Source organism: Hyla sarda, chromosome 3, assembly GCF_029499605.1.
Source record: "Hyla sarda isolate aHylSar1 chromosome 3, aHylSar1.hap1, whole genome shotgun sequence".
In the NCBI taxonomy this organism is placed as follows: Eukaryota; Metazoa; Chordata; class Amphibia; order Anura; family Hylidae; genus Hyla; species Hyla sarda.
In genome coordinates, this window is record NC_079191.1 from 29,572,721 (window position 1) to 29,588,256 (window position 15,536).

At 46.0% G+C, this 15,536-nt stretch overlaps 1 protein-coding gene across 1 annotated transcript in view; it reads right to left on the bottom strand.

Annotated features, from left to right (window-relative positions):
* The window catches only part of LOC130360961 (uncharacterized), an 87,744-nt gene extending 81,018 nt beyond the window's left edge, over nucleotides 1-6,726 (bottom strand). The window contains exons 1-2 of the mRNA XM_056563517.1: nucleotides 6,448-6,726; nucleotides 4,562-4,724 (exon numbers count right to left, since the gene is read on the bottom strand). Of these exons, the coding sequence (XP_056419492.1) occupies nucleotides 4,562-4,724; nucleotides 6,448-6,633 (349 nt within the window). The 5' untranslated portion in view covers nucleotides 6,634-6,726. The remainder of the gene's footprint in view (nucleotides 1-4,561; nucleotides 4,725-6,447) is intronic.
* Nucleotides 6,727-15,536: the final 8,810 nt, after the last annotated feature.

Here is a 15,536-nt window from a genome sequence, read left to right on the forward strand (position 1 = left end):
AGGGTGATTGGGCCAGGCACCATCATTGGTGCACTGGCCCTTTAAATCTCAGAGCGCTGGCGCGCGCGCGCCCTAGAGAGCGGAGCCGCGCGCGCCAGAGCATGACAGCCGGGGACCGGGACAGGTAAGTGACCTGGGGTGCGATTCGCGGGCGGGTGCGACCCGCTATGCGAATCGCATCCCCGCCGGCCATGTTAGTGCAGCGCTCCCGGTCAGCGCGTCTGACCGGGGCGCTGCAGGGAGAGAAACGCCGCGAGCACTTCGGGGAGGAGCAGGGACTCGGAGCGCTCGGCGTAACAGTACCCCCCCCCCCCCTTAGGTCTCCCCCTCTTTTTGTCGGGATGTTGCTCCACAGAGGACGAGGACATCGGGAGTGATTGTAGAGTCTCCTTCTGGGGGACAGTGAAGTCCTGGGTTTTAACAAGAATGGCAGACCGGTCAGAAGGAGTGGGAATGGGGAGGGGGGGCAGAGGGTGAGGCTTGGCACGGGGTAGAGTGTAACCAGGACGGGGACTATGAGGGGGCACGGCACAGTCCTGACAGGCCTTGGGGAGACCAGGCACAGGAGGAGACACTGAGGATCGACGGACAGGGCTGGGAGCAGACGTGAGGCACTCTTTGCGGCAAGCAGGACCCCAATTCTTGATCTCCCCGGTGGTCAAGTCAAGGGTGGGAGAATGGTGCTGGAGCCATGGCAAACCGAGGAGGATTTCAGAGGTACAGCCGGGCAAAACCAAAAATTCAATTTCCTCGAGATGTGGTCCAATGTTCATAAGCAGGGGCACTGTGTGATAACGCACAGTGCAGTGCAGCTTGACTCCGTTGACCGAAGAAATATAGAGCGGCTTGATGAGACGGGTCACCGGGATGCAGTACGTATCAAGCAAAGAGGCCAGAATAAAATTTCCAGAAGAACCAGAGTCCAAGACGGCCACAGCAGAGAAGGAGGAGTTGGCAGAAGGAGAAATCCGTACGGGCACAGAGAGACATGGAGAAGCAGACTCCGTACCCAGAGACGCCAGGCCCACATGAGCAGGTTGCGTGCATGCATTTTCCAGACGTGGAGGACGAATAGGGCAATTCACCAAGAAATGTTCGGTACTAGCGCAGTACAGACATAGATTTTTATCCCTACGGCGAGACCTCTCTTCAATAGTCAGGCGAGACCGATCTACTTGCATAGGCTCCTCGGCGGGAGGCACAGGGGTAGATTGCAAGGGATACCGAGAGAGAGGTGCCCAGGGATTAAGGTCTTTTTCCTGGCGGAGCTCCTGGTGTCTTTCCGAAAAACGCATGTCAATGCGGGTGGCCAAATGGATAAGTTCATGCAGGTTGGCAGGAATCTCTCGTGCGGCCAGCACATCTTTGATGTTACTGGATAGGCCTTTTTTAAAGGTCGCGCAGAGAGCCTCGTTGTTCCAAGATAATTCGGAAGCGAGAGTACGAAATCGGATGGCGTACTCGCCTACTGAAGAATTACCCTGGACCAGGTTCAGCAGGGCAGTCTCGGCAGAAGAAGCTCGGGCTGGTTCCTCGAAGACACTGCGAACCTCAGAGAAGAAGGAGTGTACAGAGGCGGTGACAGGGTCATCGCAGTCCCAGAGCGGTGTGGCCCAAGACAAAGCCTTCCCAGACAGGAGACTGACCACGAAAGCCACCTTCGACCGTTCTGTAGGAAATTGGTCCGACAACATCTCCAAATGAAGGGAACATTGTGACAGAAAACCACGGCAGAGTCTAGAGTCCCCATCAAATTTGTCCGGCAGGGACAAGCGGAGGTTAGGAGCGGCCACTCGCTGCGGAGGAGGTGCAGGAGCTGGTGGAGGAGATGGTAGCTGCTGTTGCAGATGCTGTAGCTGCGACTGAAGTTGCTGTACCATGGTGGACACTTCCGACAGCTGGTGACTTAGATGGGCGATCTGTCGGGATTGCTGGGCGACCACCGTGGTGAGGTCAGAGACAGCTGGCAGGGGAACCTCAGCGGGATCCATGGCCGGATCTACTGTCACGATTCGGCTGGCAGGAGGTGGATCCTCTGTGCCAGAGAGGGATTGGCGTGGACCGTGTCGGTGGACCGGTTCTAAGTTGCTACTGGTATTCACCAGAGCCCGCCGCAAAGCGGGATGGTCTTGCAGCGGCGGTAGCAACCAGGTCGTATCCACTGGCAACGGCTCAACCTCTCTGACTGCTGAGATAGGCGCGGAACAAGGGAGTAGACAAGAGCAAGGTCAGACGTAGCAGAAGGTCGGGACAGGCGGCAAGGTTCGTAGTCAAGGTGGGATAGCAGCAGGTCTGGAACACAGTATTGGTAACACAGTAAAGCTTTCACAAGGCACAAGGCAACAAGATCCGGCAAGGGAGTGCAGGGGAAGTGAGCATAAGTAGGGCAAGGAACAGGTGCAGCTAATCAGGGTGATTGGGCCAGGCACCATCATTGGTGCACTGGCCCTTTAAATCTCAGAGCGCTGGCGCGCGCGCGCCCTAGAGAGCGGAGCTGCGCGCGCCAGAGCATGACAGCCGGGGACCGGGACAGGTAAGTGACCTGGGGTGTGATTCGCGGGCGGGCGCGACCCGCTATGCGAATCGCATCCCCGCCGGCCATGTTAGTGCAGCGCTCCCGGTCAGCGGGTCTGACCGGGGCACTGCAGGGAGAGAAACGCCGCGAGCGCTTCGGGGAGGAGCAGGGACCCGGAGCGCTCGGCGTAACAATGAGGAGGCCATATGGTGGCACAATGACACAGCATGGAGGTGGAGCAGAATGTGAAAGCCATAATGTGGTAGAATAACACAGCCTGGGATTGGCGTCAGCAAGAGGAGACCATATAGTCACAGTTTGACCAAGCCTGGAGGTGGCAGCAGCCTGACAAGACTTAGGGCCTCACAATTGAAAATATTAAAGATATATTTTAAAATTTAAATTGTAGATTTTAAATAGACTAACATAAAAAATGTTATGTAATGTGCCAGCAGCATGAGGAGACCACATGGCGGCACAATGACACAGCCTGGAGGTGGCACCAGCATGAGGAGACCAAAATGTGGTAGAATGACCAAGCCTGAAAGTGGCAACAGCAAGAGGAGACCATATGGTGACAGAATGACACAGCCTGGAGGTGGCGGCAGCTGGACGAGACCATAGGGCCTCACAATTGCAAAGATTAAAGATATTTTTAAAAATTGCATGTGGCCATGTAAACATCCTCTGGATACTTGATGAAAAACTGCCGCAGTGCCTCCAGGGCAGCCGCAAAGCAGGTGGTCTCCCCCGGACATTTGGCTCCAGACTTCCCACTTCTGCCACCATGCTGACTACCAACCATGCTATCACCTTGCTGGCTCAGCTGCTGCCTCACGGGCAAACTGCAACCCTCTGATGATGATGAAGCCCCTTCTGCACCCGTCTCCCAAGTGTGATCATCATCGAGTTGTGTCTGCACGTCACTGATGTCCTCCTCAGGTTCCTCAACAGTGCCTACTTCAGGAGCCTGAACGCTCGCAACACCACCTCCCACGTCACTCTCCGCATCATTACTTTCCCGCCTAACGGAGGAAGCAGTGGATGTCTCCTCCACTTCTTGGCTGGGCAGTAGCTGCTGACTGTCCTCTAGTAGATCGTCCTCACTAAATAGTGGAGCTGAACCCACAGCATAAGATACTTCTGTGGGGGGAGGGAACAGCATAGGACAGAGGCAAAGGGAAGACAGGGACTGCTCCCGAGCCATGCCAACTCAGGGTTGTGTCTGAGGAACCCACCGACTGTTGACTGGGGGTGTCAGATGTCACTGGTGATGAACTGGATGACCGAGTTAACCAATCAATGACGGCAGATGGGTTGCTGGTCGAGACACGACCGCTAGCTGATACCGGGAGCTCAGGCCTCTTGCTTCGACTCCTGCTGCCACACGCCCCTAGTCTGCTTGGACCTCTGCCTGCGCCTGATGAATTTAGGCCTCTGCCACTCCTCTGTGCACATACTGGCACCTCTCTGCCTGACATGATGAGGGCCTTGAGGTGAATCACTGCTGTAAAAATGCTTTTCTGTGCAACACACTGCTCTCTGTCCCTCTTTCTCTGCAATAGAACGCTGATGTGACTGGCCGCAAGATGGCTGCCGATGATATAGGGCTGTGACATCACAGGGGTGGCTGGCTGCTGGCTGGCTGCATGTGATTCAGGGTCATCCCACCTACCCATGTTCCTGCCTTCACAGAGTTCTTTGCCCCATGTCCTGACATGTGGAGCCGCCATCTTAGATGCCCTGGGGCCTGCACCGCACAAAATGGAGTTTAATGAAGCGATATGTGCGATCGAATTGCAGCGATATTCGGATTCATGGCATAGCAAATTTTTCATGAAATTCGTAACTAATTCAGATTCGTTAAGATTCAATTCGCTCTTCCCTATCAGCAACCTCCACCTTACCAGGCATAGTAACTGGAAAATACTGTATTAATATTACAGCTATTTAGACTATGCTTGACCTTGAGGTTGAATAGGTTTATTCATTTTGTGTTCATTCAATGTAATATTTATGCTATGAATGAAATAAAAAATAACTCACCCATTCCTTTGTCTATGTTCTTAAATATTCTAAGAACCCCTCGTTCTCCAAACTCTTCAGCACGATTGACAAGAGCCTCTTTCACAGTCTCATATCCGGCTAAGACCACCATTTTTTTCATACCCATCTGGATACTAAACACTGGGCCGTATTTCTCTGCAAGCTTAAAAAAACATGAAAAACATCTTGAAATATATTGTATGAACATGTCCCAGTACATCTTATAGATACCTTGCATCCATTTCTTGTCTCTTGCTTTTATAGTACAATAATCCCAGGATTTATACAATGCATTCTCATAGCCGGTTCTGCCTATAGGCAAAATAGGCAGCAGCCTAGAGTGCCCTTTTGATGGGGGTGCCGCTCTGCCTGTTACAAGAAAGTTAGTAGCCAGCCAGCATCCGAAGCACCCGCCGCTCATCCGAAGCACCCGTTCATCTGAAGCACCCACCCATCCAGCACCACTCTCGCCACCCCCAGTACCATAATAATCTGCATTCTTCAGCTGCTTAAGGAGTGCAGTGCCACCTCCAAGGCAGACAGGCAGGTCAGGTCCATCCAGCATCCTGACATTGTGCGCACCTCCATACATCCAGCCCAACCTCCTCCTGCTCCAGAGCAATCACTTCTGTTTGCCTCGGAGGAGTGCTCCTTTCAGTGGCAACATACTCCTCAGAGGCAGACAGGCATGATCACTGATGTCCTCTTCCTCATAACATCACAAACTCCACCACTGCTCGGGCTATTGAGCACAATGATGGCACTACTGGGTGTGGGGGCTTGTGTGCCGATTCTTACAGCATGTGTAAGTGTACAATTATGTTTGGTTGTTACAGCTCGTCACCCCAGTAGTATGGTAATTACATGAGGAGGGGGTTTGTTACAGGGTGTCACCATAGTAGTAAGGAGATTACATGAGAAGGAGGTTGTTACAGTGTGTCACCCCAGTAGTAAGGTGATTACATGAAGAGGAGGGTTGTTACAGTGTGTCACCTCAGAAGTAAGGTGATTACATGAGGAGGAGGTTTGTTACAGTGTGTCACCCCAGTAGTAAGGTGATTACATGAGGAGGAGGTTTGTTACAGTGTGTCACCCCAGTAGTAAGGTGATTACATGAGGAGGAGGTTTGTTACAGTGTGTCACCCCAGTAGTAAGGAGATTTCATGAGGAGGATGTTTGTTACAGTGTGTCACCCCGGTAGTAAGGTGATTACATGAGGAGGGGGTTTGTTACAGTGTGTCACCCCAGTAGTAAGGAGATTACATGAGGAGGGAATTTGTTACAGTGTGTCACCCCAGTAGTAAAAATATTACATGAGGATGAGGTCTGTTACAGTGTGTCACCCCAGTAGTAAGGAGATTACATGTGGAGGGGGTTTGTTATGGTGTGTCACCCCAGTAGTAAGGAGATTACATGAGGAGGAGGTTTGTTACAGTGTATCACCCCAGTAGTAAGGAGATTACATGAGGAGGAGGTTTGTTACAGTGTGTCACCCCATTAGTAAAGAGATTACATGGGTAGGTGGTTTGTTACGGTGTGTCACCCCAGTAGTAAGGATATTACATGAGGAGGAGGTTTGTTACAGTGTTTCACCCCAGCAGTAAGGAGATTACATGAGGAGGAGGTTTGTTACAGAGTGTCACCCCAGTAGTAATGAGATTACATACGGAGGTGGTTTGTTACAGTGTATCACCCCAGTAGTGAGGTAATTACATGAGGAGGAGGGTTGTTACAGTGTGTCATCCCAGTAGTAAGGGGGGAGTGTCAAAGAGCTGTTCCAATGGGCGGGATCAGGAGGTGGCAAAATTAGCTTTCGCCTAGGGTCAAAAAAATCCTTGCACCCTCCCTGTGCATTCTTCACACTTAAAATAAATAAGTGTCCTTACCTCTAAAAAAGTGACGTGAAGCTTCTTTAGATCCAAAAGGTGCAAATTCCCAATGAGCGGCAAACATCTGGGTCCAGGAGGAAAATTTGTGACATGATTTTTATTCCAACTTTTGAAGACATTCAGGATATAGAGAAGAGTTAAAACCAGCACAAAATAGGAAGCTAAAGAGAACCCCAAATCCATAGCTGTGACCGGAGCTGAGGACAATGCAGAAATCTGGCAGCGAAGTGAAGAAGCCGTATTTATTGCCTTATCTAACCTTTGGTCTCCACTTTGTCTCAGTTACACTGTGGGTACAGAATGTGCAAGAACATTTGGAATAAATACTCACTGGAGAATTATTAAACAATGTATCATGAAAAAGAAATAAGAAAAAAGGCAAAGGTGTGCAAATGACCAGTGCAAGAGGCTGCTATGGCATCTATAACTTAACAAGTGAAGAAACATTTCATAATTTCAACAAAGAGGAAGACCCAAGAACTTGTGGGTACTTATTTTAATGGGGTACTCCGGCCCTGAGACATCTTATCCCCTAACCAAAGGATAGGGGATAAAATGTCTCACTGTGGGGGTCCCGCCGCTGGGGACCCCCGCAATCTTGTATTCGCCACCCACCTGTTTGAGCTGCATGCCGCGGTGCCAGCTCACAAACAGCTGAGTGGCGACCACGGGGCCGGAGTATTGTGACGTCAAGACTCCGCCCCTGTGTAACGTCACCCCCACCCCCGCTATGCAAGTCTATGGGAGGGGGCGTGACGGCATGCATAGCGGGGGGGGTGAAGTCACACGGGGGCAGAGTCATGACGTCACGATTCTCCAGCCCCATGGTCACCACCCGGCTGTTTGTGAGCTGGCACCGCAGCATGCAGCTCAAACAGGGGGGTGGCGAATACAAGATTGCGGGGGTCCCCAGCGGTGGGGCCCCTGCTGTAAGGGATAAGATGTCTCAGGGCCGGAGTACCCCTTTAAGGGGAAAATGCTTTTTTAGAATATGCCCTCCTTTCTTCCTATCCACAAATTCTCCATTTTCCTATTCATAGTAATGGAGAAACAGTATCTCTCTATGGGAGTTCTGAACATAGCCATGTTTAGGCCTTGGTAACCTATGGAGGTCCCAGTGAGAAGGAATCAATCAGCAGTTGTGCATATACCTTGCAGCTTTATTCAGTTGGGGGACTATTGACCTCCACTTTTGAGATCAGTGAGCTCCTAGCGGTCAGCCCACTGATCATCTAGTTATACCCTATTTTGTGGACAGTAAATGACTTTTAATTTCAGAATAAGGCCTTTAATTATAAAAGTATAATTGTTCTAATTAAGTGTTGCTACATTAAAGCATGCTACACTTTTAGCATAGAGCACTTTTCATGTAGTAGGTACATCTACTTTTGACAGATATTCATCCTCCCTTGCGTACTTTCCATGGTGCACTACACAATTAGCATAGGGAGCTGTGGAAACTACAGCAGGAACACTAAACTAGGGATGCTTAGTGCATGACAGTATCTTCCCATGGCCATGCACTCTGCACCCAACCTTTAGATAACCCTCCCCCCCCCCCCCCCGCAGGACTACAGCAAGCCAACATTGCTTTATACAGGGTAGGCTTGCTGCCAACTGCCGACTGCCACAGGGTTTCCTAGGCAGAAGCAGAAAGTTTCTGGTGCTCTGTGCGGAAAATTTTGTTAGACATTCTGATTTTGCCAAGGAAATTGTGCGGTAGTAAGAATGACAATGCTGGAGAGTAGATATATGCATGTTTTTTATTTAGTTATTTTTAATTTTTAGTTACTAACTTTTTTTTACAGGAAGAAAACCCCGACTATTTTGGATCAGAAATCAAGACTGGACTATGTCAGGCCAACTTTTAGAGAAATAATAAAGACAAATCTTTTTTAATTTAATCAAAGTGTTAACAAGGGGCTTCGGCAAGTTTTCTGTTTTAGTTTTTTACCTTTGTTGTGTCTGGCTTTTTTTTTTTATATTGTCCATTGGCAGAATATCAATGTCAGCCTGGTAATGCACTGATATCTTTTAACGCTTTAGGGCTGATGGTACCTGTCTTTTCCCAGTACCTTGGTGCTGATGGGCAAATTGATAAATTTACAATTAGTTGTAAAAGGAAAATTTAGCTACTGGCTATCTTTTTTTTTTATTTTTTTTTTTTACTTTTACTTTTTTTTTTTACTTAGAGAATTTAAACAATTTTTGATTATTTTAGTTTCTTTTTAATCACATTAAGTGATTAACTCTTTTTTCATAGTTACGTAGTTAGTACGGTTGAAAAAAGACATATATCCATCAAGTTTAACCAAGGAATTGAAGGGGAAGGATGTGGTGAGATGCTGTGACCATTTCCTGAGATACACTGTTCCATAAATTTACAGTACTTATTGTATAGAAAGCTTGTCACACCTGGAGAATAAACCTTTTTTTCTCCAGACAGTAATAAACTTGTATTTTTTTATGTTTCCAATATTTTCAGCCATTTTTTCCCCTTTCTACCTGACTTTTACTATCACTATTTTTTTCCAGATTTAATAAGGATTTCGATGCAGATTCCAAGTCAAGTTCTTTGTACCCCATTCACTCACATAAAAAAAAAATGTGCACAGGTTTTTGTCCTTGAGATGGAAAAAAAAATTCATGTAAAGAGGATGGGGGGGGGGGGGGGTGCTTGATAACAGGAGAAAAGATTTTTCCCTGATAAGATTTATTTCATTTCCAACCTTCTTATATTCACTTAAAGTAATGATCTATGCAAATATTTTTCACATGACACAGTTTCTATTAAAAGTTTTCTGTGGCAGGTTAGACGGTAGACCATACTTAGGCAATGCAAGAAACACAGTCACAGCAAAGACAGATGTCAAGAATATTTTACAGCCGCAGTTTTATTATATCTACCATAAAGTGCAACATTTCATCAGTGATGCTTTTTTAAAGGGGTTCTCCGCCCCTAGACATCATATCACGGCCGTCCGAAGCTGGTGTCGGGGGGTCTCAGCAGTCGGACCCCCGCAATCAGACATCTAATCCCCTATCCTTTGTATAGTTGATAAGATGTCTAGGGACGGAGTACCCCTTTAAGCATTTTAAAAGTATAGTCCATGTATTATTTTGCATGAGCCATATGGGGAATGGGGGATTTATCAATGCTTGACACAAGAATATTAGCACAAAAAGAAATTTGCACAAATATTATTTTTGCTAAAAAAAATTGGCACTTTTTCAGTGTTTTGCACAAAAGTGTCGTGCTTAATAGGTCTTGATCACATGGCTCATACATCAATACTTCGGAGGCTTTCACTTGGAATTCTGTCACCACCGGTGATGGAATATAATTTTTGCATGAGATTTGCAAAGAAAAGAAACAACTCTAGTTGGGCAGGAGTTTCCCAGGACATGCTCTCCTCCCTAAAATGAATCAGAGGAGAAGTTAATGTTAGGTATGTGATTTATGGAATGTGGGTTTTGGGTTGACACTACAGTATTGAATATGACATTTTCTAAGCCAAATTAATATAGAAATGTGGCCATTATTTTACATTTCTTACATCTAATGGCTGAAGCTGTACCTCACAGACTTTCAGCTGTTAAAGGGGTTATCCACCATAAGGTGACTTTAGTGCTTACCTGCCAGACAGTAATGGACATTCTTAGGAAGGATCTGTGCTTGTCTAAATGGCTGTGTTGTGAGTCCATCATAATGCTATGGCATTCTTTTTGTGAAATGTCTATTTCCTGTTGGAGTTTCCTCCCTCCAACTACAAGTCCCAGGATCCCTTGTTTGTAAGTGTGAAGTTACTTTTCTCCCTCTCCCACATCAGCCCCCAACCTATTGAAGAACAAATGAGCTGCCTTCCATCCTGTAAACAATAGACCAGTGTTTTCTAACCAGGGTGCCTCCAGATGTTGCAAAACTGCAATTCCCTGCAGAGGAATCTCAGTTTAGCAACATGCAGCAATTATTTTCTAATTGCCTATGATCTTAAAGTGAAACTGCAGTACTAAAAGGGGTACTCTGCCACAATACATGTTATCCCCTATCCAAAGGATAGGGGATAACTTGTCTGATCGCGGGGGGTGCGGCCACGGGGACCCCCTGTGATCTCCCCTGCTGCGTTACGGACGTGGATGCCTGGGGCTTCCGTGATCATACCAGTCCCCCTCCATTCATGTCTATGGGAGGGGGAGTGATAGCTTGTACACAGCCATCACACCTTTTCCCATAGACATGAATGAGGGTGTGTGGCTGCTGTGTTTGCCAGTCATCTGGCACTGCTAGGAGTTCGCTCCGTGCACCAAATGAATGGGGTGCCATGGCAGAGATCGCTGGGGTACAGTCGCTGGGATAGGGGATAACATGTCTAGCAGCGGAGTACCCCTTTAACTGCTTATCCCCTATCCACAAGATAGAGGATAAGTGTCTGATTGCAGGGGGTTTGACCGATGGGACCCCCGCAACCTCCTGCATGAGGCCCAAATGTTGTGAAGATTTGTTTTCAGAACACCGGTTCCCCTAGTGCACAGGCGGTGGATCACACGCCCCCTCCTTGCACTTTCTATGGGAGAGTCGGCTCTCCCATAGAGATGAATGGAGGGGACTTGTCGACCACCGCTCCGTGCACCACTTATCCCCTATACTGTGGATAGGGGATAATACATTAATAATCGGAGTTCTCCTTTAAAGATCTATATTGTATGAAGCACCTTGGAAAATGAAGAAACAAGACATCGTAGAAACACGAGGGAAAGTATCATTACCTCACCCAAGTAGATTCATTTTACCCATGATGAAAATTTGTCTAGAGCCACCATCTTACCTGCTGAAAATAGCAAGAATGCTGCGTTCTTCACAAACCGTCCTTCTGAATCCAGAAAATGTTCTGGGTAGAAATATTCGGGCTTCTCAAACTGAGTTTTATCAGATCAGACATATTCCAGGAAGGAGATGATGTAAGTTCCCCACAAAATAAATACTCAAGTAATAATATTTTACATTTATTTCATATTTCTTTGAACAGAACGAGTTTACATAAGCCTGAAAACTTCAGTAGTGTTTCAGTTTATCGTAAGACAACTTCATCAATAGAGAAACAAGAACCTTAAAGAGGTACTCCGGGGGGGGGGGGGATGTCTTCAATTCAACTGGAGCCAGAAAGTTATACAGATTTGTAAATTACTAAATTACTTCTATATAAATATCTTAATCCTTCCAGTACTTATCAGCTGCAGTATACTCTATAGGAAGTTGTGTAGTTCTTTCCAGTCTGACCACAGTGCTCTCTGCTGACACCTCTGTCCATGTCAGGAACTGTCCAGAGCAGGAGAGGTTTTCTATGGAAATTCGCTCCTGCTCTGGACAGTTCTTGACAAGGACAGAGGTCGCAGTGGAGAGCACTGTGGTCAGACTAAAAAGAACTACACAACTTCCTCTGGAGCATACAGCAGCTGATAAGAACTGGAAGGATTAAGATTTTTATTAAAAAAAGTAATTCACAAATATGCATTACTTTTTTGACACCAGTTGATGAGAAGTCATTTTTTTCATCTGGGGTACCCCTTTAATTTGGGAGAGTCTGGGATTAACACAAAACTATTATTACTATCCTCAGTTAACAAGAGTATCAGACACTCACATGAATTAGTATTGCATCTCCTTATAACTCCTGTTTACAGTGCCTACAAGCGAAGACTCCAGTTTGAGAGTTCTACCATATAGATTGACTTCCAAAGAGTGCCCCCATATACAGTTTCCTGGACAAGGCACCAGTTATCTGCAGAGCACAAATCTGTGGGATCTCTGGTCATTGAGATTACTGCTGTGTCTATTTCACCTTAGGAATTATTAAGCACTGGGAGATGTGCTCCTCTGGGAAATGGGGGCCCCATAGGTACAAAAAAATAAAATAAACAAAACAAAAAAAAAACAGTAGTTTTCCTACGACTGTAAGACCTTTTTTTATCCAAATAAAATATAAATAGTGGCACTCACCAAACCCAGCAGATTCTTCTTTATTTTGTAAAGTATAATATTCACATATAGCGCAGGGGGGTAGATGCACATAAATGGGGGTGTACAGCAAAGAGACAACAGCCATTTCACACTTGTTAATGCTTCATCGGGCTTGAGTGCAAAACGTCTGTTGTCTCTTTACTGTACACTCCCGTCTATGTGCTGGATTTGGAGTGCCGCTATATATTTTTAGCAGAAGAGATACCTTCACGCTTCTTGTATATACACTGCACCCCTTGGATTTGGATTTGAGTACCACTATATATATTTGTTTGAAAATAAATAGTGGCACTTGCCAAATCCAGCAGATTCTTCTTTATTTTCTTACAGTATCATATTCACATACAGTGCAGGGGGGTAAATGCACATAAACAGGAGTGTACAGCAAAGAGACAACAGCCATTTGCAAGCCGCCGTTGTTTCTTTGCTGTACACTCCTGTCTATGTGCTGGATTTGGTGAGTGCTGCTATATATTTCGAGCATAAGAGATACCTTCACGCTTCTTGTATATACACTGCACCCCTTGCAAGTTATCGCTTTGGTTGGAGTGGTGGCTGTGTCGCTCTAGATTACTTTCTCTTACTTTGTATAGATTTTTTTTCCTCCCCTACTTTATGCTAAGAGAAGATATGTTAGCTAAAAATGCTTTTCTCAAATAAGGAGATGTTTAAAGGGGTACTTCGCCCCTAGACATCTTATCCCCTCTCCTAAGGATGGGGAATAAGATGTCTGATCCCAGGGAGGCACATCCATTTCTATTTACTGTATGTCTATGGGAGTGGGCGTGATGGCTGTGGATGAGCAGCCACAGCAGTCACGCCCCACCCATAAACATGAATGGACGGTGTGTGGCGTGACATCCCAACCACGGCCGTCCGAAGCTGGCTTTCTGATCATAAAGGTTTAGAACACTGGGGTGCCGACACGGAGATCGTGGGGGGTCATAGAGGTTAGACCCCCCGTGATCCGGCATCTTATCCCCTATACTTAGCATGTATAAGATATCTAGGGGCAAAGTACCCCTTCAAAGGAAAACGATCACCCGTTCACCCGCACTATAACCTGATACACCGGGTTATAGTGTGGGTGAACAGGAGACCGATGCGGGGTCTCAGACCGCTATACCTACCTGCAGTCCGGAGGCCCGCTCCTCCGAAGGTCCCCCTCTTCCAACGCTGACTTGCGCTTTGAGGCGGGCCTGTCGGCTGGATTTAAATATTCAGAAGCGCTGGTCACGTGAGCGCTCATGCCTACTGAGCGCTCATGTGACCAGGGTTTATGAAGAGGGGGACCTTCGGATAATCGGCTCTTGGACTGCAGGTAGGTATGGCAGTCTGAGACCCTGCATTGGTCTCCTGTTCACACGCACTATAACCTGGTGTATCGGGTTATTGTGCGAGTGAACGGGTGACCGTTTTCCTTTAACATGAGAGAAAATACTGTCAAACCAAGTATTCTGAAATAACCTTTGGTAGAAAGTAGCCATGAAACAGAACGTCATCTTTGGCAGTTGCATGAGAAAGATTCATAGGGACAATATTGGCAAATCTCTGGGTCTCTTGAATGATGGCATTAGTGTAAGACATGTTCTTCCGATGTTCAGTGCGTGGCATGGCTGACCTGATCACTTTGTCAATTTCTTCATGTACTTTTCCTGATACGTGACATTTTTACAGAAGAAATAACATTTATTACAAAAGATTCTGAATTGTATTGCTTTACTGTAGTACTTACAAATACTATAATACTACAGTACTATGAAAATAAATTTCTTTACCACGTGTATATGTCCTTTTACCCTATTCTCTCTTGTTATCCACTTGTATCACAGATAAAATGGGGTAAGCACAGTATACCTTTAAAAAGGTATTATTTTCTCAGCATGTCATCCCTATCCACAGGATAATGGATAGAATGCTGATTGGTGAGGGTCTAACCAATGGGACCCACACCAATTTGTAGATTGCAGGGAAATTGCATAATGGAATGAATGGAGCACATCACTCGTATTGGCTAGCACTTTATTCTATGAAGTTTCCAAACATTGCTGAGTGCTGAGCTTGGCAATGCTGGGAATCTCTATAGAAAATGAATAGCTTGCTGTTCACGCATGCACTGTGCCCTCCTTTCATTCTGGGGCACATTTCACCTCGGTTCTACGGATCGGTTGGAGTCCCCTCTCACCAGACAGTATGCTATCCCCTATCCTATGCATATGGACTCAAATTCTGATATGGTAATATCCCTTTAACCCCATGATGACTGCACCATGGTAATTAACAGGGCAGCAGAGCTGGTCCTTGTGCCTGCAGCCCACTTATTAGCACGGTTACATTAGACAGCTCTGCATATGCGATCTGAGCCTTCTCATTATTCCTAACTCTACAGATCACTGGTAATGAATAATTAAATAAAGTAAAAAAAAACTGAATAATTAAATAAAGTAAAATGTAAAAAAAATAAATAAAATAATAATTAGAAAAATAATAAAAAATAATAATTAAATAATAATTAAATAATTAGAAGAAAAAAAAATTACAAAAAAGGTAAAAAAATAAATCAAAAGTCCCATTCCAAAAAAGAAAGGGCAAACCTCTCGATTCCCAATCAATGTCAGACATTCTCTATGACAAATAGGTTTTGCATGGGCATTAGGTGCTTGGGTACTAACAGCTTCCTGTCACACAGAATGTTTTACCCATGGCATATAATTTTAGGCTAGGTTCACACCCGAATTTAGATTTTGCGATATTCTGCACCATCTTAAGACAATACAACGAAACCACACAAACACAATAGACCACCACTTCAGTAATTTCCCATACTTACCTCCATAAGAGTTTTACTCTGTCTTTTAAAATTCATCATGTGCAGATTCCCAATGACTGTCGATGTCCTGGGGCCTGGAGGGAAATTGCCCACCGGAGCATCGAAGGGCCATACCTAACGTATACAGTAAGACCACCAAGAACGTAAGTAAATAGACACCAAATATGATAAAGGAAAAATCCATTGCTGCTGTTGTTGATAATGTTATGGGCCCAAACTGTTTTCGTTTGATAGCCC